Raw genomic sequence first — 27,818 nt, forward strand, 5'->3', positions numbered from 1 at the left:
GTGTCACAATCTGGTTGTAGGAACTCAGGTGTTAGATGTCTCCAAAAAACAGTTTATTTACAGCACCAGTGCACAGTATATCCAGTGAAGGGAATCCAAAACTCCAGGGAATCACAGGGTAGCTCTCTCACACTCGCTCACGTCTTCTTCCCACACTCACACACGTTCACACGGCAGGGAGGTCACAGGTCTGGGGAGGAAGGTCTGAAAGCAGGAGAGAAGGAAAGAGAAGAAACGAATCACGAATCTCAAATTACTAAGCACAAGTTCACAGGAGCTGCGAGAAACACTAACATCAGTAGTACAATCATCCAGTGACAAGAGGAATTGTGTTCCAGCCTCAAATAGTGCTCCCGGTGATGACAGGTGATTGTTGTCAGGTGTGTGGGTCAAGGGCGGGAGCCCACAGTGAGCTCCGCCCAGGCAGAGAGGGAGAGAGAGAGAGAGAACCAAAACAGCACATGTAGCTTTGTGGGGCCGGCCGGGCAGGCACGGAGACCATGACAGTTTGAGACTGAGTTGAATGTGTTGCATCTCTTTGTTTCACTCTGCAGGTGTGGAAGGAAGAGGAGAAAAGTGAAAAAGGCAATTTAAAGCGTTTATTTGATTTTGCATTCAGGTGGAGCATGTCGGGACCAGGACATACTATTTCAGCACAGACAGCTATGCAGAACAGGAAGAGTGGATCAGAGCCCTGAGTGATGCTGCTGAGGTCACTAGTCAACCAAGAAACAGGTTTACACACACACATGCATGGAGCTATAAAGAGATTGAAAATGTGACATCATTTTGGGGTAAAACCGCAAAGGATTGTGGGTACGAGTGGCAAGCGGTACTAGCGCACGCAGGCTTTCACGTGAAAACAGTTACACAGCCATAAAAAGAAACACAAAGAATGGCAAGAAGCTGTTGTAGTATAAACTGCAATATCCGGTCGCATAACACTCACGGGAAGCGTCGTGGAAGAGAAATTGTTTAAGCCATGTTTCTGAAGTAACAAAGAGCCGACGGATGGCCTGGATTGCAGCCATTCGAAGACCAACTATATAATACAATACAATACAATTTTATTTATATAGCACATTTAAAAACCCGAAGGCACACCAAAGTGCTTCACAGTAATATGAAGAGTCAACTATAACGTCCCAGAACACTCCAGCTCACATGTTAGTCTGCTCCAAGCATTTCCACAAAGGTAAGTCTTCTGTTGTAGTTATTACGTAATTTATCATAACATAATTATTGATGTAGGTTACAATCAAGTCTTATATTGATTTGAATTGAATTCATTGCGCTATGCTGCTTTGTTCACTGTGGCTTTGCGGGCTATTATTTCTTGTGTTTTGTAAGAAAACCAGCCTACAAAATGCTGGAATGTGATCCAGACTGGGCCCCTCTATCAACCTGGGTCAGACCGAGTTTAAAGCTGCTACCACAGCGAGATTTGAGAGAGAGAGAGCGATATCAAAACAGCCACGAAAAGTCCTGCATATATGTGCCCAAGTGTTGTATTGAAGCAATCAATTGATGAATAACTGTTTTCCAGTATGTTGTTTTGCAATGGCTTATTTTTGTTGCATTGTTGATTTGTTTTTCACCGAAGCAGCTAATAAAGCGTGATGGAATACAATTTTGCCTCTTTCTTGTAAGATTCTATAATAGAACGAAACAATAATGCCAGTTACAAATAAAGACTATAATTGAATGAATTACAAAACACTAATTTTATTTCTAATAGATCTGAGAATGTTGTGTAACACTACAACCTGAAACGACAACTAGATTGCGTTGACCTGTACAGGAGATAAAGGGGGAAAAATTAACAACAGCTGTGAAATGGAATAGTCCAAATCACCAAAGTAAGTGAGTGAGTAAGTAAGTGAGTGTATGCACTCACACTTAGGACCATATAATAATAAATATTTGCGTGATGAAAGTTGGGCAGCACGCTAACGTCCTTACTCCACTCTGTATGCTTGTATGGGTCTTACCCTTTCACTCCTTTGATTTTTTTCCTCGTACATTTTTTTGCCTTTTCGTCACGTCTGTCTTTGTACGGAGCTGCCGTGTTCTCCTTCGTTTTGTACATAACAGTTTTTGGGGCAAATAAAATGCAAGTAGGGATTAAAACCGCAGAAATAACGATTACCTGTGCTGGAAATGCTAGCGCTTGATGCAGTGTTTTGATTTTGTTGCCACTCGTACCCACAATGCAATGTGCGAAAGTCACGTGGTCTGTCAATCTCTATACATGGCACTTGAAAATATGTATATGTATATATTCAGCCATAGTCTATTGGGCCAATTCATTTGAACCTATCCAGATTTCCAGTCAGATTGGTGTGAATGCAAGCCAGGCAAGAGATAAATGGAAAATTTGGATCATGTTGTTATTTTGCATGAAAAGAGCAGAAATGTACAAAAGGTCAACTTATCCCCAAGGCCATAGCCAGGGCATAATTGTAACCACATAGCAGATCCATTTTTATCAGCAAATACAGACTCCTTTCCTAAAACCAGTGAATTGACAACTTGGTTATTGATCTCTTGGTTATTGGTTATTGATCTCTATCAGTCCTAACTACAGTACACAGTACAAGAGCCAAGGCTGTGAATTACTACAGAATAAATAGTGGCAGAGTTGAGTGGCACAATTTGACATGAAATGAAAAGAATATTTTAATGATGCAACTTAGCAGGTGAATAGACTTATGTGGCTCAGAAAATGAATGTTTTTGATCATATATTACAAGATCTGAGTGAGTATTTGTTCTGTGTCTGTTAGCTTGCCATCACCAGTGTGTGAATGTGTGCATGAATGGGCGGATGACTGGATGTGCAAAGCGCTTTGGGGTCCTTAGGGACTAGTAAAGCGCTATACAAATACAGGCCATTTACCATTTCACAATTTAGAAATGTTGATGTCACAGATCACTTTCATATTTTAAAGATTGATCCAGCCATCCATTCTCTCCCCCTTATCAGGGTCACGGAGAGAGGCAGGGTACATCCTGGACAGATTAACAGCTTAATGCTAATACTGATTAAATGCAGAGGTGTATAAACACATAGTGAGTGGAACAGGTGACTGAAGAAGAAATACTCATAATAGAAATCCCCCAGTAGCCTACACCTATTGCAGTGTAACGCGGGAGAGGAGGATTCAGGGTCACCTGGTCCAGCCCTAACTATATGCTTTAGCAAAAAGGAAAGTTTGAAGCCTAATCTTAAAAATAGAGATAGTGTCTGTCTCCTGAATCCAAACTGGAAGCTGGTTCCACAGAAGAGGGGCCTGAAAACTGAAGGCTCTGCCTCCCATTCTACTTTTAAATACTCTAGGAACAACAAGTAGGTCTGCAGAGCGAGAGCCCATCCATCCATCCATCCATCTTCATCCGCTTTGTCCGGGGCCGGGTCGCGGGGGCAGCAGCCTTTGCAAAGAGGCCCAGACCTCCCTCTCCCCAGCCACCTCCTCCAGCTTGTCCGGGGGAATACCAAGGCGTTCCCAGGCCAGCCGAGAGATATAATCTCTCCAGCGTGTCCTGGGTCTGCCCCGGGGCCTCCTCCCGGTGGGACATGCCTGGAACACCTCACCCAGGAGGCGCCCAGGGGGCATCCTTGTCAGATGCCCGAACCACCTCAGCTGGCTCCTTTCGATGTGGAGCAGCAGCTGCTCTACTCTGAGCCCCTCCCGGATGGCCGAACTTCTCACCCTATCTCTAAGGGAGAGGCCGGCCACCCTTCGGAGGAAGCTCATTTCTGCCGCTTGTATCCGCGATCTCGTTCTTTCGGTCACTACCCACAGCTCGTGGCCATAGGTGAGGGTAGGGACGTAGATCGACCGGTAAATTGAGAGCTTCACTTTTACACTCAGCTCCCTCTTCACCACGACGGACCGGTGCAGCGTCCGCATTACTGCAGCTGCAGCCCCAATCCGTCTGTCGATCTCCGGCTCCCTTCTCCCATCACTCGCGAACAAGACCCCGAGATACTTGAACTCCTCCACTTGGGGCAGGAACTCATCCCCGACCCGGAGTGGGCACTCCACCCTTTTCCGGCTGAGAACCATGGCCTCAGATTTGGAGGTGCTGATCCTCATTCCCGCTGCTTCACACTCGGCTGCGAACCGTTCCAGTGCGAGCTGGAGGCCTTCACCCGATGAAGCCAACAGAACCACATCATCTGCAAAAATCAGAGATGAGATTTTGAGGCCACCAAAGCGAAAGCCCTCCGCCACTTGGCTGCGCCTAGAAATCCTGTCCATAAAAATTATGGAGGAGGAGGTTTAAACCGTGTCTGCCGTCTATCGTGATGGGAAATGTGCGATCGTTGGCAAGTAAAATCGACGAGCTCTCAGCACTGGTACGGAGTCAGAGGGAATACCGAGAGTGTAGCCTGATGTGTTTCACCGAATCATGGCTGCACCAGGTCATTCCCGATGAGAATGCTTCCGTGGAAGGCTTCCACACTGTTCGGGCGGACAGGGACAGCATCGCTAGCGGTAAGCGTAAAGGAGGTGGGCTTGCTGTTTTAGTTAACAACCGGTGGTGTAACCCTGCCAACATAACAATCAAAGAAAGGATTTGTTGCCCGGACACTGAACTGTGTGCTGTTGGACTCAGGCCGTATTATTTACCCAGGGAATTCTCTCACGTCATCTTGGTGGCTGTTTATGTTCCCCCCTCTGCTAACCCCACAGCTGCATGTGACACTATCCACTCTGCCATAGCTCGGCTACAGACTCAGCACCCGAGTGCCTTTATTGTGATCTCGGGTGACTTCAACCATGTATCACTGGACAATACACTACCAACATTCAAACAATATGTGGACTGTCCCACCAGGGGAGAGAAAACTTTAGACTTACTGTATGCTAACGTCAAGGATGCATACAGCTCCTCCTCCCTCCCCCCACTTGGTAGGTCAGATCATAACCTGATTCACCTCACCCCCCGCTATGTGCCAATTGTGAGGAGGGAACCTGTGACCACCAGGACTGTTAGGAGGTGGTCAGAGGAGGCAATAGCGGAACTACAGGGCTGTTTCGAGGTGACCGACTGGGAAACACTCTGTGAGCCTCACGCCGAGGACATCAATGGGCTTACTGAGTGTATCACAGACTACATAACTTTCTGCACCGACTCCATTGTTCCAGCTCAGACTGTTCATTGTTACCCAAATAACAAGCCGTGGGTGACTAAGGACATCAAAGCCCTCCTCAACAAGAAGAAGAGGGCTTTCAGAGGGGGCAACAAAGAGGAGGTGAGGAAGGTCCAGGTGTTACTAAAGGACAAGATCAGAGAGGCTAAGGACAATTACAGGAGGAAGCTGGAGTGGAAACTCCAGCAGAACAGCATGAGAGAGGTGTGGAGGGGCATGAAGACCATCACTGGATTCAGGCCAACCAACAGCAGGGGAGCTGAGGGAGGTGAGAATAGAGCCGACGAGTTGAATCTGTTTTTCAATAGATTCGACACCACAGTGTCTGCTCCCACCCCCACAACCTCACCTGCAGTCAGCCTGGAATCCAGAGCCACACCACTGTGCCAGCCTCTCTCTTCACATGTTGCCTCCTGTGAGATTCCTGACACCCCTCCCCCACCCATCACCTTCACTCAATACCAGGTTGAGATGCAAATGAGGAGACTTCACTCAGGCAAGTCTGCTGGACCAGACGGAGTGAGTCCCCTTGTCCTCAAGGCCTGTGCCCCCCAGCTGTGTGGAGTCTTTCATAAACTGTTTATGCTGAGTCTGAGTCTGCAGAGGGTCCCGGTGATGTGGAAGACATCATGCCTCGTCCCTGTACCAAAGACGCCTCGTCCCAGTGGCCCCCAGGATTACAGGCCCGTGGCACTGACCTCCCACATCATGAAGACCCTGGAAAGGCTCATCCTGGACCAGCTGCGACCCATAGTAAGACCACATCTGGATCCCCTTCAGTTCGCTTATCAGCCTCGTCTCGGAACAGAGGACGCCATCATCTACCTGCTCAATCGTGTCTACACCCATCTGGACCAGCCGGCGAGCACTGTGAGGGTCATGTTTTTTTGACTTTTCCAGTGCTTTCAACACCATCAGGCCGACCCTCCTGGGTGATAAGTTAGCAGCGATGCAGGTGGATGCTTCTCTGGTGTCCTGGATTGTTGATTACCTGACAGGAAGACCACAATATGTACGTCTCCCACAGTGTGTGTCTGACAAGGTGATTAGCAACACAGGGGCACCACAGGGGACTGTCCTCTCCCCCTTCCTCTTCACCCTCTACACCACAGACTTCAGCCACTGCACAGAGACATGCCATCTTCAGAAGTTTTCTGATGACTCTGCGGTGGTTGGATGCATCAGCAGGGATGATGAGACAGAGTACCGGGCTGTGGTCGACTCCTTTGTCACGTGGTGTGAGCAGAATCATCTGCAGCTCAACGTGGCAAAGACCAAGGAACTGATCGTGGACTTCAGGAAGACCAGGAAACACTTGACCCCTGTTTCAATCCAGGGGGTCAGTGTTGACATTGTGGAGGACTATAAATACCTTGGAGTACACATTGACAATAAACTGGACTGGGCTAAAAACACCACAGCACTTTACAGGAAGGGCCAGAGTCGTCTCTATTTTTTGAGGCGACTGAGGTCCTTCAACATCTGCCAGAAAATGCTGAGGATTTTCTATGAGTCTGTGGTGGCCAGTGCGATCCTCTATGCTGTTGCATGCTGGGGGAGCAGGCTGAGGGTCGCAGATGCCAACAGACTTAATAAACTGATCCGTAAGGCCAGCAATGTTGTGGGGATGGAGCTGGACTCCCTCAAGGTGGTGTCGGAGAGGCGGATGCTGTCCAAGATAAAGACAATGTTGGATAACACCTCCCACCCACTCCATGACATGTTGGTCAGTCACAGGAGCTCGTTCAGTGAGAGACTGAGATTACCGAAAAGCACCACTGAACGACACAGGAAATCATTCCTGCCTGTGGCCATCTCCCTGTACAACGCATCCACTTAACACACTGTTTGCTGCTACAACTACACATGTTTCTTTTCCAAATATTTATTTATAAGTGACTTATGTATGTATGTATGTATGTATATATATGTATATATTGTACTATTCTTAGTTAGCGTATTGTCTGTCTTGTCTTAATGTTGGTTTATAATGGAGCACTGTAACAAAAAACAATTTCCCCCAGGGATCAATAAAGTATTCTGATTCTGATTCTGATTCTGATTATGAACAGAACCGGAGACAAAGGGCAGCCCTGGCGAAGCCCATCACCCACCGGGAACGAGTCCGACTTATTGCCCGCAATGCGAACCAAGCTCTTGCAACGGTTGTATAGGGATCGAATGGCCCGTAGCAATGAGCGAGAGCGAAGTGCTCTAATGGGGCATGGAACCCTGTGGAACTACATTATTAACCCTAGTGTGTGAAGACGACTCTCACTTTACATAACCAAATTGGAGTATATTAGATAGATATGATACAAACCACTGCAGTGCAGTACCTGTAATACCTACAGTGCGCTTTTATCGCTCTGGAGTTCCTATGCCCATCAACTCATCCAGCTCAATCAGGGCGACACCAAGTGAGTCCCATGCTAGCGAGAGATATAATCTCTCAGCAAACCTAGGTGTGCCCCAGGGCCTCCTCCTGGTAGGACATACCCAGAATACCTTACCTAGGAGTCATACTGGAGGCATCCTATTAAGATGCCTGAACCACCTTAACAGACTCCTTTCGAAGTGGAGGAGCAGTGGCGCTACTCCAAGGCCGTCTTAAGTAACCAAGCCCCTCACCCATCTCTAAGGCAGAGTCTTGCCGCTCTTCGAAAAAAAAAAAAAATTTCTGCCAGTTGTATTCTTGACTTCATTCTTTCGTCCACTACTAACAGCATGTGACCACAGGCGAGGGTATGAATGTAGACTGACTGGTAAATCGACAGCTTTGCTTTAATGCTCAGCTCTCTCTTCACCACAACAGATGCAAATGGTGCCCCATTCGGTCTGCTAATCTCACCGTTCACTCTCCCCTCACTCAGGAACAAGACTCGAGATATGTGGACTGCTCCACTTGGGGCAGTAACTCTTTCCTTGTGACAAGTTATTGCTATTAACTATTATTTAATTTTATGGCTACTTCTTGTATTTACCTTGTGTTCCATCTAATTTTTGCTGGTCTTTTGTTGGTTTCAAGCAATGTCTTATTGATTTTCTATTTCTTTTACCTCACTTTGCTTTATTTTTATTATCTTTTTTTTTGGGGGGGGGGGGGGGGGGGGTGCTATCTTTTTGCTTTTTTAAATTTATGAATGCTGTTAATAGTTATTATTTTGACCAAAGCTAATTTCAATTGAGGGTGTGTGGGAGTTTGCCCAACCAGTCTACATGTGTTTTGTGGCATTCGACCAGGTCCCTGGAGGAAACCTGTGGGGCTGCTTTGGGCGTACAGGGTGTCTGTCCAGTCGATGGAGGCCATTTAGACCCTGTACAACTGCAGGAAGATCTTGGTTGTATTGCCGGCAGTGAATCAGACTAGTTTATGGTGTATTTTTAGACTGCCAGGGCTGCTCTTTGTCACCAATTCTGTTTATAGTTTTTTTTTCATTAGTCCTTTATTTATCCAGGTAAAAATCTCATTGAGATTAAAAATCTAATTTCCAAGAGAGACCTACCAGCAAAAGCCAAAAATACATGTACCACATAAGTACATAACAATTAAAATAAATACAATATCCCATACAAACGTTAAAAAAATGCAATAACTGATCATTATGAGGTATATTAGAAACAATCACACTGATTTTGAGTGGTTGCAGAGAGACTTCTGTTGATTAAGCTGTTTTAAATCTGGATAGAAAGATTCAAATAAAGACCCTGATGAAAGAAAATGCCCATTAAAGCAGTTTAAGATGTCACATTTTTCTGTTAACGTGCACACTGGCAACTCATTGGTAGTTATGTCCCCATGAGAAGATTTTCTTATTTTTCATTTTTTTATTATATCCAGAATTTTTTAGGGTCATTCAGATGTTTAGTTGTTTTTTAAAGACAGAATTCTGATTTGGCCTTTTTAATTATGGAGGTTGAACGAAGTCTGAGCTGTCTAAAAATCAGACAATCCGCTTCAGACTGAGTTTTTCTGGCCTGAGCCCAGGCAGCATCCCTTTTTTGAGGAGACTGGATAGCTGAGGAGAAAACCAAGGGTTGTTTCTGCACTTTACTCTAAATTTGCGCATGGGGGCATGTTTATTTATAATTTTGATAAAACTGCCATACAAATAATTCCATCTGAGCTCAACATCAGTGATCAGGTGGATTTTATTCCAGTTATAGTCCCATAAAACTCGAAAGAAAGCTTGCTCACAGAAATGCTTCAAATCTTATTTAAAAACTATTTGTGGTCTCGATTTTGGGACCTTCAGTTGTTTGACTACAGTTATCAGACAGTGGTCACTGATATAATTTGCAAAAAACCCAGTGTGAGAATATTTACAGTATTTACAGCGTGTCAGTTAAAACTAAATCTATAAGTGACGACTTTTATGGGCATTTAGGATTTGGATGAGTTGTAAATTAGTTGTGTGAGATTGTATGAATCACACATAGATTTAAAAAAGTCTGAGGCAGAAGACGACCAGTCCCAGTTGAACTCTTCAGCCAGCACAATTTCATCAAAATCTAATGTAGATAGTTTTTCACTAAATTAAATTCAAGCCTCACTACTAGCCGAGGGGTGTCTGTAACAGCCCACAATGGTGATAAAATAGCCTTTGAAAACCTCCAAAAAGTTGATTCTGTTCATCTGGATGTAGCGTTTTGTGGGAGAAACGTTTTGTCGCTCATCCAAGTGACTTCTTCAGTCTCAGCAGGTTTCCCCAATCTTATAAACAGCACATTTGCATAATGACTGAAACCAGCCCACTGATCATTGGTCATGAGAATTTGCATAATTAAGATTACGGAACTGAACTTAATTAGGAACTTTTTTACATAAATTGCAAAACCGCCACCCTGGGGCAGTCGCAACAGAAAAGCCGTTATTGTGATGTCTGTCAGGAATTGATTTTGTAAGCCAGGTTTCTGTCACGGTCCGGGTCAGCGGCCGTGTGAAGAGTGGAAGGAGGACTCAAACGCAGCACTATTTCAGACGTGAAGGGTGATTTATTGACAATACCAAACATAAAGTGGAGATGGCAAAAATTGAACTCAGGACGAACTAAACTGGGAGAAACTACACAAAGGAGTGGCAAACCTGAACATGAAGGGAGAACAGCAGGGAGAGCACGCAGGGGATTTCACAGGGTATGAACACAGACGACGCGACGAGGAGCAGAGGAAAACACACACTATAAGTACACAGAGAGACACTGGGAAATCACACACAGGTGGGGGAAACAGCTGGACCTGATTAACCTGACGAGACAGGGGAACACTAACACCAGGGACCAATAGAGGGAGCACAAACCCAAAACCCAGTATCTAAAATCCCAAACACAAACCATCCCCAAACAGCCACGAATAATAATGAAAGTAATAACAATAAAGAACATAAACACAAAGTCACTGAGTCATGGCCACAGGACCATGACAGTACCCCCCCCCTCAAGGGCTGGCCCCCGACAGCCACAGAAACACACCACCTGCGGGCGGCAGGGGGCCCAGGACGGAGGGACCGGGCCATGACCAAAGATGGAGGCCCCAGAGTCCCAAAATAAGGCACACAAAACTCACAGGGGAGCAGAGTCCGAAACACAGTTCAGGTGGCCGGCCTGGGGCCCGATAACACAGGAGGCCAGGCCAGGAGGCCTCCTGAACTGTCCCATCCTGGCCTCCAACTAAACATCATTGCCAGACCTGGCCCACATCTGGCTGACATACACCCTGCCATGACACCAGTCAGTCAGAAGTGCCAACTTGATGCCGGATCCAGGCCAGTCCTGTTTCCTATGAGCCTGGGCCACATAAACCAAGCCACAATCTGGCCAGATGTGGCATGCCATCACATAAACAGTGACCCAAAACCCATATCTCTATGACATACCACTTACCATGCCAGAAGTCAGCCAGCAATGGGTGATGGTGGAACCTGACTGTGAAAAAATATCTAGACATAGCTAAGTGATAGCCTTCAGGCTTCATCAGGTGGTGACCACCAGTTTGCACTGGAGCTTTTTGTGGCCGAGTGTGAAACGGCGGGAACAATAATTAACACCTCCAAGTCTGAAAGGGCAGAGCACCGACTGCAGATCAGGGCCGAGTTATACCCCCCAAGCAGTGGAGCTGAAGTATCTCACGTATTTGTTCCCAACTGAGGGGAGAATGGAACACTCCCTCACGTTATCTGTCAACATGAGATAATACAACACATGAGCTCTGTTGTGGCAATGAGAGAGCTGAGAATAAAAGCGAGGATGTATTTTTACCAGGCAATCTGTGTTCCTATTCTCACCCTATGGTCACAAGCTCTCATTAGTGGATGAAACAATCAGGTTGTGGACACAAGTGGAATAAATTTCTTTAGAAGAGTAGCTAGGCCCTCCCTTAGAGATAGGGTGAAGAGCTTGGTTATTCAAGAGGGACACAGTGTAGAACGGCTGCTCCTCTACTTCTGCTTCTGTGCCAGTTGAGGTAGTTGGGCATCAGACTAGGATTCCTCCTGGACGCTTCCTAGGTGAGCTATTCCAGGCATGTCCTACGGAAAGGCCCTGGAGCAGGACAAGTCCCTGGCACATACCAAGGACTCAGCAACAACAGAAACTACTATTATTAAATAAATAAGTGGGGTAATATCGGTAACAGTGACTCTTGACTCTTTGGTGCCGTACTCTGCTTGATCTTTTGGTGTCAGATCCAGTGCTGTCCTAATTCTCATTCATTCTTTTTCTTCCAAATACCCAGGAAACACCAAGATTTTATCAACCACAGCATGGAGACAAAGCCTCATAACTCACAAACACAACACTTATGCTCTCACATAAATGATAGAATGGAAGGGAAAAGTGAAGAAGCTGAAGGGGGAAGAACAACTCCTCCTCCTAGTGCCATGCCCCTCAACAGCAGTAGTAAACCCCCTCCATCCAACAGCCACAATGGACATCAACCAGCTGAGGGACATGAAGAGCCAGGTGTTGGTTTATCATATGAGCCCAGGGAACAACAGGAGAATGTGGTGCTGAGGAGAGGTTTTGTCCCAAGGACAGCTCCAGAGAGGTTGGCCCAAAGAAAGTGCTCAATGGCTCAACTGCAACAGTGGGTCAACCAGCGGCGGGGCATGGCCTCGCAAGAAGACATCAACAGGTAGCTCAATTTAGAAGAGAAGAAATATAACTGCTCTTTGTGTCTCCAGGTCTTCAAATATTATAAGTTATTTACTATGATTTTACACTGGCACAGTGATCATTGAATTACGTGCACACTAATAATGTAAACTATCAGAAATACAGATTATATACATTATTGTTGATTATTTTAATGGAATAGAAAACCTTTCAAAAACAAATATTAAAGCAGTGCACAACTTGTTTTGTAAGGCTGTTTGAAGAAGTGTTGGTTCTCAAATGATTTTCTATAGTTTTCAGACACCTTTGGCACTAACCAAATTATTCACACTTCTTATTTAATCCCAAAAAAATATTATCACACTAATTTCAAAGATCCCATAATTAAATAAAACCTTTCAACTGTTTTTATTTTCATCTTTTCTGTTTTGTATTGTTTGTCTATAACTGCTATTTCATGAGTAAGTTTCCTTTCTGTGTTTCTAGAAAGACTTAATTTGATTTGTTTTATGAAAATGTAATGTATATATATAAAAATTAATGTGTATTTTAAAAAGGGAAAAATGTAATTTTAGTCTTTATCCTATTGTGTTTCTTAAAGAAGAACTAGACCAAGATAAACTTTCACACATTCAAATAGTTTTTCATGTCGGAAATATTCTCTAATTTTTCCTGTGCTTTCAGGCCACCCTCTTACTATTCTGTGAACCAAGAAGTCTCAGCTGGCTACTATAACTTTGTGGACGAATACTCTTTGTACCTACCAGGGGTCCGACCAGACAGCATCTGCTCTATGTCTGCTGTGGGGGGCTATGACAGACTATGGACTATTGAGCAAAAGCGACACTCTCTGAGGGATGAACCCCACCGGTTGTACAGGAAACAGATGCCCCAAGACCAATGGGGGCCACAGTACTATGGTGGAATGGAAACATCCATGAGGAGCCTGTTTATTCAGCCACGCTCCAAGTCTGTGCCCAGATCACCATCCTCATCATCGAGGCGGCCCTATTCACCAGCGTCATGCACCTATGCCTCACCTGCTCGATCACTATCCAATGGTTTTGACCGGTTTTCAGGGAGGATGAATGAAGATGCAATCTATCCACCAGTCTACAGTCTGAGAAGATCTTTCAGCTCCCCAAAGGTGAACCGGTTTACTGTGTTTGTGTGTAGCTTTGAGAAACTAATGTTTGATAAGTCTTTGAATAACATTTATCAATACAGAAAGTCAGCAGGGATCAAATCAAGACTCTCCAGTTTTGATATAGTGACACCATATTCATCTAACACCACTCTGACACTCTCACTCACCTTACTTCTATTTTGTCCTTTCTTCTTTCTATGTTCTCTTCCCTACTGCCTTTAGTATAACTACCATGGTGATAGGAGATCATTAAACCAAGGATTATACCACCACAACTACCCTGTTTCCCCTTCTGTTCACAGTAAAATGGTATGTGCTGCAAAAGTATGTAAATTGTACTTAATGCACTTCATGCTGTGGCATATGTAACTTTGTATTGTAAATGCTGTCAGCTGTGGGGTCTGGCATTAATTATCTGTATGTCCAAGTAGAGATGTCTGATCCATTTTGGTTACCTTGGCTTTGGGTATCTACTGATAATAAGCAATGATTGGGTACCATTAATACACTGTATTTGTGATTGTGAAAAATAAACTAGGAATGATATGCAAAGGGGACATTAAGGATGACTTTCACATTTTGGTCTTGTTTTTAAAGGAACTTTACAAATATATATTTATTGCATATGCATTTATTAAAACAATACATCATAAGATCAAAATAATAAGATAAAGAGTTGCTATCTATACAATATTTGTCTTTTTGATTTCCACGCTTGCCACCAATGCTGCTGCTTGGTTCAGGAGGATATATTAGATTTTCAGCTCCAGCGCAACCTGGATTACCTAGATCAACAGGTAGGAGGAAACATACAGTAGTGTTTGCCAATAAATACTTTATACACACCATTTTTCATAATTCTTGACAGTTCTTACCTACTTTACTGCCCTTTAAAATCTCTTTTCTATGTTTTTTGTGTGCTTCTCTTGTATAGAGTATCTTTGGCTGTCCATTAACTTCGAAAATATGATTCCTTTATAACAGTTCAAATATTGTTCCAGTTGTCCTGTCATACAACTTTCTTCTCTGGTCTATAATCCAAGCTTCAGTTACTCAGGGAAAGCTCTCTATTTGGGATGGTCCCCAATTTTTTCGAGCACTCACCCTCAACAACAAAGTAGAAGTAAGGAAAGTAGCAGCCCCTGAGGAGGCAGGCTTCAGTTGAGACTAAACGTATTTATAACACCACCATAACAACAAAATGTCATTTATTTTGCTCTTTTTGTATGGTATAGTGTCCTAAATAGTCAGCCTAATTTAATGTGTTGCCTACCTTCATTTCTTATTGAAGTCAAAATCAAATTAATGTATTGGCTGTGTAATGTGGGATACAGACTTTGGAGATTACATACATGAAAACTCCCATTTTTATTTATGCTTTGAATTACAGTGGAACCCCGACTTACGAAATTAATTCATTCCCGAGGGTCTTTCTTAAATCGAAAATTTTCACAAGCCGAAGCATCCATCGCGCGTTTTGACTGAGGCGATGCTGCACGATAGGCTATAGGCTAATTGCTAACTAGAACAACAATATGTCATTCAAGTGGAACAGCGAAGCGCAAGTACGGAAGCCAAGGGGTTGTCACATGATTCGAAAGGCATTGTGGGCATTGTAGGCTCAGCCAATCAGAGCCAGCGTATTTTGTTACTCGGGCATTTTGCCGTAACACGGGCAAAAATATTGACGTTCAGTGCCTTCGTAACTTGAATTTTTTGTGAAACGGGGTATTTGTATGTCGGGGTTCCACTGTATTTGAAATTTTTTGACACCAACAAGTTGGGATGTCCTTAATATGCTCATCTTAAGTGCACAGTTCTGGTTATGATAGCTGCTGTCCACCTACAGTTAGGCCCATAAAAGTTTGGGCATTGACACAATTTGTGTAATTTATGTCTCTGTACATAACAACAGGGAATTTTAAATAAGAAAAAATGAAGTAAAGGCTTCAAGACCTTCAACAAAAGTACTGAATTAACTGTTTCCAGCCATAGTCCCACATTTTCAGGGGTTTATAAGTAACTATACTAAATGCTTAATACTTGGCTGTTTCTGTACCTGAAGGTTTGAACCGCCAGAGAGCATAGCCGTGTAAACCTCAGAATTCATCCTGCCAATTCAATCAGCAGTCACATCATTATCATCATCAGTAGTGACCTGCTTCCAAATGCAGCCATACATGTCCATGCCATAACACCTTCAACATGTTGGAAAGATAATGTTGTTCCTTTAGTTCTCCATACTTTTCTCTTCCCATCAATCAGGTACCAGATAATCTTGTACCGGAATCTTGTTTAATCTATCCAAAAATTGTTTTTGTTCTCTTGCTTAGTGGCAAGTGGCAGACCACAGTAACATCCCTAAAAAGGATTCAGTAACCATCACAGTGGCAGACATCTCCAAGAAAGTGTCTCAAGCATGAAAAGTTACACAGTACCAGGCCCTAACATGATTCTAACCTACTGGTTAACAAAGCTAATTACACTCCACAAATGTCTCTCAGCACAAATGAACCAGCCGCTAATGGATGAGATACACAGAGAATGGCTAACTGAAAGACAGACAGTCCTGATACCCACGGATCCCCATATTGCACCGGTCACATCCAACTACCGACAAATAACCTTCAGCTCAACATGGAAGCTCCTGTCAGGCATCATAGTAGTTAGCATGAACAGGCACATGCAGAGGAGCAAGAAGGGGACTATTATGGAAAGACAGGTCTGTGCACCGCATCTACCACTGGCAGATAGAAGACATAGCTGATGTCAAGAAATCCTACAATGGCTAGAGAATGCTAGACTCAAAGAAAGCACAGAGGAAATAATCAAGACAGCACAGGAACATACTCTAAGCAAAAGATCCCAGGTGCAGGCTGTGCAGAGATTCCCCCAAGACAAGCAAGTAACAGCAGGGCGCAAGATAATCGCAAGTAGGGAATACATGAAATGCCCTAACCAAGTGACTAGCATAGTATACAGGGATATCTGTGCTGGGTATGGCCTGGAGGTCCAGAGGTCAAACTACCCTTGTCTTGCCTCCCAAGGGTAGTTGAGATTGACCAACCTAAGATCCTGTGGGACTTCCAGATACAAATTGATAAACAGCTGATGGCTAATCAACCGGACATAGTAGAGGTGGACAAGCAGAGGAGGATGACACCAGTGATAGATGTAGCTATACCAAATGATAGAAACACTAGGAAGTAGGAACATGAGAAACTTGAGAAATAACAAAGAGAGAGGAGTTCAAAAAGACCGTGAAGGGAACAGTAGTCCTCATGCTGGTCCATGCCAGTGCGCTTGAATGAGAGTACCCTTAACACTACTGGGTGTTTTTGAAATGGCCCACTGGTTCACCAGCTCACAATCAGAGTACGATGCACACCAAATGGACTGGACTGGTTCTTATATAACGCTTTTCTACTCTGAGCATTCAAAGCGGTTTACACATCTTGCTTCACATAAGCACTTTTTTTTATATGCTATTTCTATGTAAGTGCCTTCTATCTAACATTCAGATGCATTCATACTCCGATGGATGCATCAGAGAGCAACATAGGATTAGTATCTGAACCAATAATTAGTAGGCGACCTGCTTTACCACCTAAGTTACAGCGTCACTGGTGCATGTCCTCCCAAATCCCCGGCCAATGAAATTGGGCCATTATTCATTCCATCCATCCATCCATTTTCTTACACTTATCCTGGACTGGGCCGCGGGGGCAGCACCCTAAGTAGAGAAGGCCAGACCTCCTCCAGCCTCTTTTCTAGGGGAACACCAAGGCCTTCCCAGGCCAGCTGAGAGATCTCTCCAGTCACTACCCAAAGCTCATATCATAGGTAAAGGTAGGGATGTAGACCAACCAAGAAATTGAGAGCTTCGCTTTTACGCTCAGATATCTCTTCACCACAACAGACCGGTACAGCATCCGCATCACTGCAGCAGCTGCACCAATTTGTCTGTCAATCCCCCGCTCTCTTCTCTCCTCACGCATGAAAAAAACCCTGAGATAATTAAACTCCTCTACTTGGGGCAGGAACTCATCCCTGACCCAGAGTAGGCACTCGACCCTTCCGGGGCCGATTCTCATACCCGCTGCTGCTCTAGTTTGAGTTGGAGGCCATCACTTGATGAAGCCAACAGAACCCCGTCATCTGGTGGACCAGCGCTGGCCCTTGGTCACCACCAGGGTCTTGCCAGCAATGCGTACCAAACTCTTGCAATGGTTGTATAAGGTTTGAATGACACCCCATACTCCTGAAGCACCTGTCATATGTGGTCAAATGCCTTCTCCAAGTCAAAACACATGCAGACTGGTTGGGCAAACTCACATGCCCCATCAAGTATCCTCCATAGCATGAAGGGCTTGTCCAGTATTAAAACCGCATTTTCCCTCTTGTATCGACTAACAGACGGAAAATCATTTCCAACACCTTGGCATCTAGACCCAGGAGATTTTACCCTTTCCCCCAGGGTGGAAGCAAGCAGACCGTCCCAGGCTCCGCAGCAGCAGGGAGGCCCCGCATCCCAGATCCCAATCGGACGGCCAACACCTCCTTCCAGCCCCCCCGCCCCAATGGCCAGTCATTCCTTTTGAATAATTTTTTAACCCTGTCCAGCCATCGGCAATTCGCTGCCGCCTGCTTGAAGTTGTATAGCTGGCAGTTCCACCACTGTCTGGACTAGCACCTCCAACTAGTGATGTGTTGGTCGCGAACGAAACGGCTCTTAGAGCCGGGTCTTTGAAGTGAACGACGCGAGCCGTGGTTTTTTTTTCTTCTTTTTCTCACCCTCTCTCTTGAACTTTTTTTCCGCTTCACTTCGCACGCGACCTGTGCTTTGCGCTGGGAAGAGGGGGGAGGGCTGGTAGTTACACTCTTAGTAGCACAGGAACAGAGCGGGAGGGAGAGATAGAGAAAGAGAGCCAGTGACAACAACTTCACATTAAAAAGGTATAGTAATGGTCCACAACTATTTTCAGTTGCGGATGATAAAGGATTCAGAAAGTTTATTCATGCAGGCCCATATGACAGAGAATGTACATCTTCTTTTTGTTTTTATATTTTAATTTATATTTAATTGTGTTGTGACTTGCAGTGTTTTATGTTGTTTTACTTTAAATTTGTTTAAAAGGAAAAATCTGAAAATTTAAATAGTTAAAAGTTGAAATGTAAATAGTTGGTTTTTGTATTATATGATTTCTTTTTAACATTTTATGTGGAGTGAATAAACAAAAGTATATTTAAAGTATATTTACGGCACATACAAACCCCGAAGCACGTAGAAACTCCAAAACACGTAAAAACTCCATAGCACATACAAACTCCGAAGCAAGTACAAACCCCGAAGCACGTAAAAATTCCAAAACACGTAAAAACTTCATAGCACGTACAAACTCCGAAGCACGTACAAACCCCGAAGCACATAAAAACTCCAAAACACGTACAAACTCCATAGCACGTACAAACTCTGAAGGACGTACAAACCCTGAAGCACGTACAAACACCAAAACACGTAAAAACTCCAAAACATGTACAAACTGCATAGCACGTACAAACTCTGAAGGACGTACAAACCCTGAAGCACGTACAAACACCAAAACATGTAAAAACTCCAAAACACGTAAAAACTCCATAGCACGTACAAACTCCGAAGCACATACAAAACACAACAGAAGTGCTCCATGATGCTAGGCGCAGTGTTGAGCTTTTGTTACCTAGTGGCTACACAAGCCAGGAAGTACCAACGACTGGATTTGGTGTGTGGTAGTAACAGGTAAATGAAAAGTTTTTGAATTATTTGAATATATATGAGTGCTTGTGTATAAATACACAAACAATACACATATGCTTTTAATTGTGCAATTTAAGTGATCTAGGTAGCTCTGTTTTGGAAGTTCAGTTAACGCTAGAAATGTGTTTTGGAGTTTGTACGTGCTTTGGGATTTGTACGTGCTGTTTCAAGGGGCCACCGTATATATTTATATATAAGCATATACAAATAAAACCACTTTTTTTTTTACATTACTAATTCCTTTTCTGCATAATTTTATATTGTTGTTAATAATAAATTAAAGCAACAAAACAATCTGAAGAGCCGCTTGGGACCCGAAAGAGCCGGCTCTTCTTAGTGAGCCGAGCCGAAAGAGCCGGTTCTCTAAAAAGAGCTGGAAATCCCATCACTACTTCCAACTGTTGTGGAGGTCATCGATTTGTCATCACACTACTGGGTTTCAGCACCACTAGCACTAAGGAATAATGGTGACTGCTTATTTTATTGTACACTCAACCCCTCCCCTGCAGCTGAGATTTCACTGAAGATATACATGGAGAATCAGCTGAATTCAGGTCTGATTCACTGGCATTTATGGCATTAAAATTAAAATGTGCAAGCATAGTGACAAGAAGATCTCTAGAGTGAATTCAACATAACTGAATGTTGCACTTGGCAGGATATTTGAGCCACAGTTGTGAAAACTGCTAATTATTTATAGTCGTAGTCCCAAAATATATCAAACACTCTCGTGTGTGGCCAGAACATTGGTTGCGATACAGATTTGTTACTTACAATCTTAATGTCACCACCCCACAACACAAACAGGATTTAGTCAATCCAAAAGCAATCCGTGTCACGCTCTTTTTACCCCTTCTGCTGTGATTATCGGGGATCCCATAATTTGAAATATTGGTTTCGTTAATGTGGTCACATGTTGTTTTACTTTTTTCTCTCACACTTCTGAATTGCTTATGTTTAAGCTCAACCTTGACATTACTGTTTGCTTTCTAATTATTTATCACCCTTTTAAAGGGGTGAATTGAAATTTTTAGAAAAAAGTGGAAATTTATGATTTTGTTTTATATTATGTACTTGTTGGTTTTGTTTGTTTTTGTTGGTATGTAATTTTAATACAGTCATGTTGACTAGATTGAAAACCGTTACATAGCTCAATTTAGTCAAGTTTAACAGTACAGGAACTGTTGATCTCAGAAAGAACATAACCATTGATCTCAATAATTTTGTGAATAAATAGAATCATTGAGATTTTATTTCAATGTAAAGATGTAATTGGGCTTTACATTACTTTAATAAAGACCAGAATATATATTTTAATTTTGTTTTCGTCTCAGTGGAACAGTATACAGTCTCTGATTGATAATGACAGGCAAATCATTTTTTACAGGTGCCTCCTTTCCAGGATATAAACTACAGAGAACTGCATCCTACACTGAAACTCAATGAGATCGAAACCAGTGTAAGAGTTTTGCATTCACACCCAAATGATGTGCTTTTTATTTTTTTATACAGTGCATGGTGAGAAGTATGTGAGCACTCATTTCCCCATGTTTGTATGTCCTGTAGACTAGGAACCTAATCTCAATTTTACAGTCCACAATAATCTCCAAAAGTTGATTCTGTTCATCTGGATGTAGCGTTTTTGAAAACGCTACGTCCAGATGAACAGAATCAACTTTTGGAGATTTACTTTCCTGGATGATTGAGAATGCATCAAGAAGTCCACAATAATATATTTACAATATAGTTTTCCTAGTTTTTGCATGAGGGTGAACATTGTCAGTAAAACAATAAAAAATATAATTACAGTAACCCTATTTATTAAATGTCTGAAATCAGTTGCTACTCAGTTTAGTGGTTGAAACTAGAAGAAGCAGATTAAGAGTCACATATTGCATACAAATGTGATGTTTTTGTGCACATATATACTATGCTGTATATTTTTTACTGACATATACACACTGCTGTCCTGTCTTTGTTTTATATTTCCTTCCTGGTGTCTCTCAAATTCACAAAATAACCACTCCTTGTTACACAGAAGCTCTTGGGGCGATTATGTGAGCAGAACCAGATTTTGAAAGACCATGAGGCAGTTGTCCACAGACTGAGAATGAATAAGGTACACAATTTTCCTCGGAAATGTGACATTTTATTGTGAAATTCTTAAGAAACGCTTCGTATGAAATCACTGGAGTTTTTTAATAGCTACTGAACACAGCAATGTACTACTGTCATGGTAAAGGAAACCCATAAAGCCTTATTTGTCCTAACCATATTTGAAGATAATATACTTTATATATCAGAGGAAAGCAGTTTAACTCAGTACATTAGAACAACCTAGCTATTAATACAACCTTACCTTTAGTCAACACTTAATTTGTGGTGACTTCAAGCTGTATTTTGTGGTGTTGTTGTACGGGACCTCTTTACACTGAAAGTTGTTTTGTTTTTCACCACCCTGGCCTCTTTTTTCATTACAGTCAGCACGACTTTGAAACAAATGTATTTCAACTGGAGGAATGTCTCGTGCCTATGTGGATTCTGAGGGGATGCGTCGCTCTGGCAAGCTTTGAAAAAAGTGTTATCTGTTGTGTTTTAACCCAAAGCATGATTTTTTTCTAACCCTACCCAAGTAGTTTTACTCCCTGCGGTGAGGCTGAATTGTTCCAATACAACAACCCCACTAACTACAGCACAATTAATGACCACAGAGTTGAATCAACGTCTTCTGACTCTTGCGTTAAATTAGTGCACAATGTAGTGTTTCTTCTTGTCAGTTAGCATGTATCGTAGCTAATAATTTCACTCATTTATTTATGTGAAACCATTATAACCTTACATCCGAATATTTAGATGAAATGTGTATGTTCTCTTAAATAGATCAACAGGGATGTTGCAGTGCACTGTCTATTTACTAAATAAGCAGAAAAACTAATTTTCAACAAAACACTTGCTGTTACCAGGACAGCCTAGAGGAAGCACTGTTGGCTACTCATCAGGAAATGGAGATATACCATAACCAGCCTTTAATCATGGAAAAGCTGCAGTTCAAAAAGGAAACCCAGCAGAACCAGCTGATTAACATCAGAGGGGAGCTCTCCCAGGCCTCCAGTGTGAGTTCAGTAACTTGTCTGCATTTCAAAAAAATGCACAGCTCCACGTGATTGTGCAATGTACATCTGCTCATTAAATGTTCTATTTGTTATATGTCTAAATCAAACAGTCTGAATATTGCTGACAGTATAAATAATACTATTTTTATTTTATTTTGTATGTCTCTCAGGCTTTAACAACTGCTTGCATGGAGTTTGAAGCATTAGAGGATGAGGCCAATGCCATCCATGGAGACCTGTGGGAGCAGCTTAATGCTGGAGGACAGGTAAAAGGTCACAATGTAATATAATACATATATTATTAATATTATTATTAATATAAAGCGCCTCGAGGCGACTTTTGTTGTGATTTGGCGCTATATAAATAAAATTGAATTGAAATTGAATTGGACAATATCATCATATCTGTAATCCCCCCCCCCCCCCCCCCCCCCCTCCTTTTTAATTAATCATTATTTTTAGGTTATTTTACAGTAAGAGATTATCTAGTCATAATTATTCAGCCAGCCACCACCATCTACTTTTTTTGATTTGTAGTAACTGTCATTTTTTCTTTATTTGTCTGTTTTGAATGATTTTTAATGATGACAACAAAACAAAAAACGAAAACAAGACAGCAGAGGTTTTGATGTGATATAAGTTAATCTAAAAATCTGATTAAATATTTTTACAGCAACTGGCTATTATAGGGTTTTTGCAACCTTATGTCAAAGGAGGTTGGCTGGCTACATTCTGTTGATTTGTGTCAAAGTGACACTGGAAAACAATTTTAAATATTAAGCTTGTGTGAATTACATATAAGTAATTCCAGAGGCTAATTTAACAAGTTTGTCACTGTGTGGAAAAAATGAGATTAAATTGAAAAAGGCCAGATATGCAGGATATGCACATTTTGTGATTAATTTGGAACGTTTAAATTAAGCAAAGTGAGCCTGCTTTTTCTGCCAGTTTCTAATTATTAACTAAACAACGTTTTATTGACTCTCTCAATTGATAAAAATCCAGTAATATCAACACCTAAACCTAAATCTCACTTTAAAACAGAGTCCGCTGCTCACCAGTCCTACAAGCACTTGCAGCCCATTTGTTCATTGTAATTTCTGACACTGATTTCCTAATCTAATCTCTTTATGTTACCGGCCCCTCCTTTACCTTCCCTGGGTGCACCTTGTGGAACAGAGTTTAGTGGGGGAGAAGTGGTTGATAAAGATGAACAAACACAAAAAGGTGGAGCTGAAAAGCTGAGAGAGAAAAAGAAAATAGAAATAGATGCAGCAAACTCTCATATTCACTGACAGTCAGGTGTCAGGGCTGTTGCTGCACTGTCAACAGTACCAGCAACAACTAGTAACCAGCCCTCGCAATCCCAAGAAGTGCCAGAGAATGGATAATTGAATTTTCAATTTAATTCAATTTTATTTATACAGCAACAAATCACAACAACAGTGGCCTCACGGCACTTTATATTGTAAGGTAGACCCTACAATAATACATACAGAGAAAAAAACAAAAACAATCATATGACCCCCTATGAGCAAGGACTTTGGCGACAGTGGGAAGGAAAAACTCCCTTTTAACAGGAAGACACCTCCGGCAGAACCAGGCTCAGGGAGGGGCGGGGCCATCTGCTGTGACCAGTTGGGGTGAGAGAAGGAAGACCGGATAAAGACATGCTGCGGAAGAGAGACAGAGATAAATAACGAGTATGATTCAGTGCAGAGAGGTCTATTAACACATAGTGAATGAAGAACAAACACCCAATGCATCATGGGAATCCCCCAGCAGCCTACACTGATTGCAGCATAACTAAGGGAGGATTCAGGGTCACCTGGTCCAGCCCTAACTATATGCTTTAGCAAAAAGGAAAGTTTGAAGCCTAATCTTGAAAGTAGAGATAGTGTCTGTCTCCTGAATTCAAACTGGAAGCTGGTTCCACAGAAGAGGGGCCTGAAAACTGTGGGCTCTGCCTCCCATTCTACTTTTAAATACTCTAGGAACAACAAGTAGGCCTGCAGTGTGAGAGCAAAGTGCTCTAATAGGGTGATATGGTACTACAAGGTCATTAAGATAAGATGGGGCCTGATTATTTAAGACCTTGTATGTGAGGAGCACAATTTTGAATTCTGGATTAGCAGTCCCAACAACAGAGTGAGGATGAGATGGAAGAAGGTATAATTGTCATGGTCAGAAAATAGATGGTGGGATGTAATTAGAGCAGGAGATTCCAGCAAAAAGTGAACTACTTTGTCAATAAGCGACTGCTAATAGCTAAAGATTAGCTTTTAATTGTGACATGTTGCACTGTAGTGTAACTAAGGTCCCAACCCAACAACAACTGTACAAACCTGATTAAAACAGAGGGAGAGGCAGAAAATATGTGCACAGGAGGAGATTAGGGCAAAGTGGACACACAGAAGGACTGGAGTACCATGACAAGTAAGCCAGCAGTCTAAGAACAAAGTGGTAGACTATGAGGTCTTTAAGATAAGATGGGAAGCATGTATAATTTAAATAGAACATATCCTTGCACATAAGCCTGTGAACTCTGTAATTAACCTCATTGTATGAAGAGGACTCCACATTAATATGAACAAATTTGAGTATATCAGATAGATATGATTCAAACCATTGCAGCACAGTACCTTTTAATACCTGTGACATGCTCTGTAATAAAACGCAATGATCAACAGTATCTAAAGCTGCACTGAGGTCAAGTAAAACATGCACACGGTAAGTCCACTGTCAGAGGCCATAAGAAGATCATTGTGATCTTCAGTAATCATGTTTCTGCCTTTTTGAAGCTCTTCAAATAAATAGTTCCTCTGCAGATGAGCAGTTAGCTGTTTTATGACTGCTATTTCAAGAATTTTTCAGATAAAAGGATAGTTAGAGAATGTCCTTTAATTAGCTAAGACAGTTGAGTAAAGTGATGGCTTTTTAAGTAATGGTTTAATCACTGCCACCTTAAAGGCCTGTGGTATGCAGCCCAGTAATAGGGACTGATTGAGCGCCTTTATATGATTAAAGCATTAATTTATGGTAGTATTTCTTTGAGCAGTCAGATGTTATGAATAAATAATTCTCTAACGGTTAAAAATCTTTGTGTAATGAAATTCATAAAGTTGTTACTGGTTAAGGTTAAAGGAATGCTTGGCTTAACAGAGCTATGACTCTGAAAATAAACCTCTTATTTTCTTAAGTCAGTGACTTAGTGAGCTTTATGGAGGAGCAAACTCTTTCCAGCCTAAACGATCATCTTCTAAACTAGTGAGATGCCATTCCTCTCCAGCTCATAAAATTCGCCTTTGAGAGTTATTTTAGGGAGTCGAGCCTGATTTGAGTCTTCTTTCCGAAGAGCCATATTATCCAGAGTTGAATGCCATTGGGATGTTTCATGTCTGCTGTAGCTGACGGCGTGGAGTGGAGTGTGTGGACCCAAAGGCAGATAAATGGAGACAGAAATGGAGCAAACAAAAGGAGAGCCATTTATTTCTGGCTGAACAAAAAAACAAACAGTCATGGGGAGACTGAGAAAAATTACTTCTACGTAATCTTTGTGTAATCAAAGTAAAAATATGTCATGTTATCTAATTTTTACTGCACTACAAACTTTTTAAACAACATTTAGAAAAAACAAAGAAAACAAAATGAGTATATTACAAATACTAGTGCATGCGAAGTAAGTACTCAGAATGATATTCTCTGCTATCTTAGTGGAGGTCTGCTATCATATATTTTATATATATCTAATCCTTTAATGATTCCATAACAACAGATTTTGTTTGTTTTTTCCTCTTTTTTTGTTAAAATGAAACAAAAAAAAAATGAGAGCAATTTCGATGACATGTAGTTATTTTTTTCCATCCATCCATCCATCCATCCATCTTCATCCGCTTTATCCGGGGCCGGGTCGCGGGAGCAGCAGCCTAAGCAAAGAGGCCCAGACCTCCCTCTCCCCAGCCACCTCCTCCAGCTTATCCGGGGGAACACCAATTCCACATTTTTTCCACATAACTGAAATTAATAAATGGACCTGACTGTTATTAGTATTAGGGTCTAATTTCTGCTATTTTTCCTTGTAATTTCTTTTTAGAGTGAATTAGTTCGGCGGCACATCCAAAAAGAGTTTTGGAGAGTCCAGGATGTATTAGAAGGTCTACAAAAGAACAGCTTATCCAGAGGCATAAAAACAGCCAAGGGTAGAGGTAAAAGAAACTAAACTAATCTTGAACATAATGGCCTGTGTTTCTACCTTCTATCTAATGGCCTTTTCCTGACACTTTAAGTTTGTTTCTCTTTTCAGTTGACAGTGGTGCATCAGGGTCCTTTACCACCAATAGTCCAGCAAGCCCACTGAGCTCAGTAAGCCTTACCAGTCCACTGAGCCCCTACTCCCCAGTGCCTGTTTGCCAGGCTTCTCCAACCAAGGAGTTGGGTCTGGAGGTAAGCACTTAATCCTAAATTGCATAGAAGAGGAAATTCTAAACGTCCCAAGCCATGCCTTGTGCCTAATTTCAAACCTGACAAAATGCCAAACCATGGACCCCAAAGTTATAGGGAAGCTGACCCAGTGTCTTATGCAGAACATGTAAATTATTATGGTTGTGAAAACTGTGAGCATACTTTTCATAGATTACTCTAGCTTTCTAGAACCTCAGGGAGTCCTTAAGGACGTTAAACACTGTAGAGGAGGAAATAGATCAAAAAGGGACTAACTAAGCTATAAACCCAGGAAAGGCCAGAGAACAGACCAGTTTTCTTGGTGTACAATGCCAATATTCTGAATATACCAATCAGCACTCAGATGCAATCCATATCCATTCTGATACTCGAGAGATTAATTAGTTAACCTTCGACGGTTGCAGAGATGAAGCCAAGCTTGTCCTCAGAAAACATGTCGTAACATGCTTACATCTGGATCATTGTTAGTTTTCCCATGATTACTGGGGTGTTTCCTAACATCGGGCTCATTCAGTAAGTGTTTAAGTAAATAGTTCATTACATCAGTGTGCATTTAAAAAAACACAGGTATGACATTTTTATTCTTAATTAATAACTTAATATACAACCTGTTTGATGAAAGGTGTTTTCATAATTTCTAAATAATGGCTTCACTATTTCTAAATTTAAGAACAAATCATTTATTTATTAGCTGTTCATAGCATCGTATTGCCATGCTATAGCTGTCCTGGCTGCCATGTTTTTTTGCAATGTTCTGTGGAGGTCTGAAGTGGTGCCTTTAAAATGGGAGATTGGGGTATTTGTTCCCATATTTAAGAAAGAGGACAAGAGATTATGCTCCAATTATAGGGGGATCACAGTGGGAAAGTCTATGCCAGGACTGGAGAGGGGAGTCCATCTGTTTGTTGAACCTTAGATTCAGGAGGAACAAAGCAGTTTCGTTCCTTGTCTTAGAACTCCTCTTTATCCACTCAAGGATATTCAAGGATGCACGTGAGTTTGCCCAACCAGTCTAAATGTCCAGCTTT

General features: G+C 42.2%; 1 protein-coding gene across 1 annotated transcript in view; it reads left to right on the top strand.

Moving 5' to 3' along the window:
* The window catches only part of plekha6 (pleckstrin homology domain containing, family A member 6), a 73,833-nt gene that overhangs the window by 19,338 nt on the left and 26,677 nt on the right, over positions 1-27,818 (top strand). The window contains exons 4-14 of the mRNA XM_076884422.1: positions 620-735; positions 11,893-12,291; positions 12,957-13,419; positions 13,642-13,728; positions 14,163-14,216; positions 20,604-20,675; positions 21,255-21,335; positions 22,180-22,329; positions 22,500-22,595; positions 26,423-26,534; positions 26,633-26,772. Coding sequence (XP_076740537.1) covers positions 620-735; positions 11,893-12,291; positions 12,957-13,419; positions 13,642-13,728; positions 14,163-14,216; positions 20,604-20,675; positions 21,255-21,335; positions 22,180-22,329; positions 22,500-22,595; positions 26,423-26,534; positions 26,633-26,772 — 1,770 coding nt within the window. The remainder of the gene's footprint in view (positions 1-619; positions 736-11,892; positions 12,292-12,956; positions 13,420-13,641; positions 13,729-14,162; positions 14,217-20,603; positions 20,676-21,254; positions 21,336-22,179; positions 22,330-22,499; positions 22,596-26,422; positions 26,535-26,632; positions 26,773-27,818) is intronic.

This window comes from Maylandia zebra, linkage group LG5, assembly GCF_041146795.1.
Source record: "Maylandia zebra isolate NMK-2024a linkage group LG5, Mzebra_GT3a, whole genome shotgun sequence".
NCBI classification, from domain to species: Eukaryota; Metazoa; Chordata; class Actinopteri; order Cichliformes; family Cichlidae; genus Maylandia; species Maylandia zebra.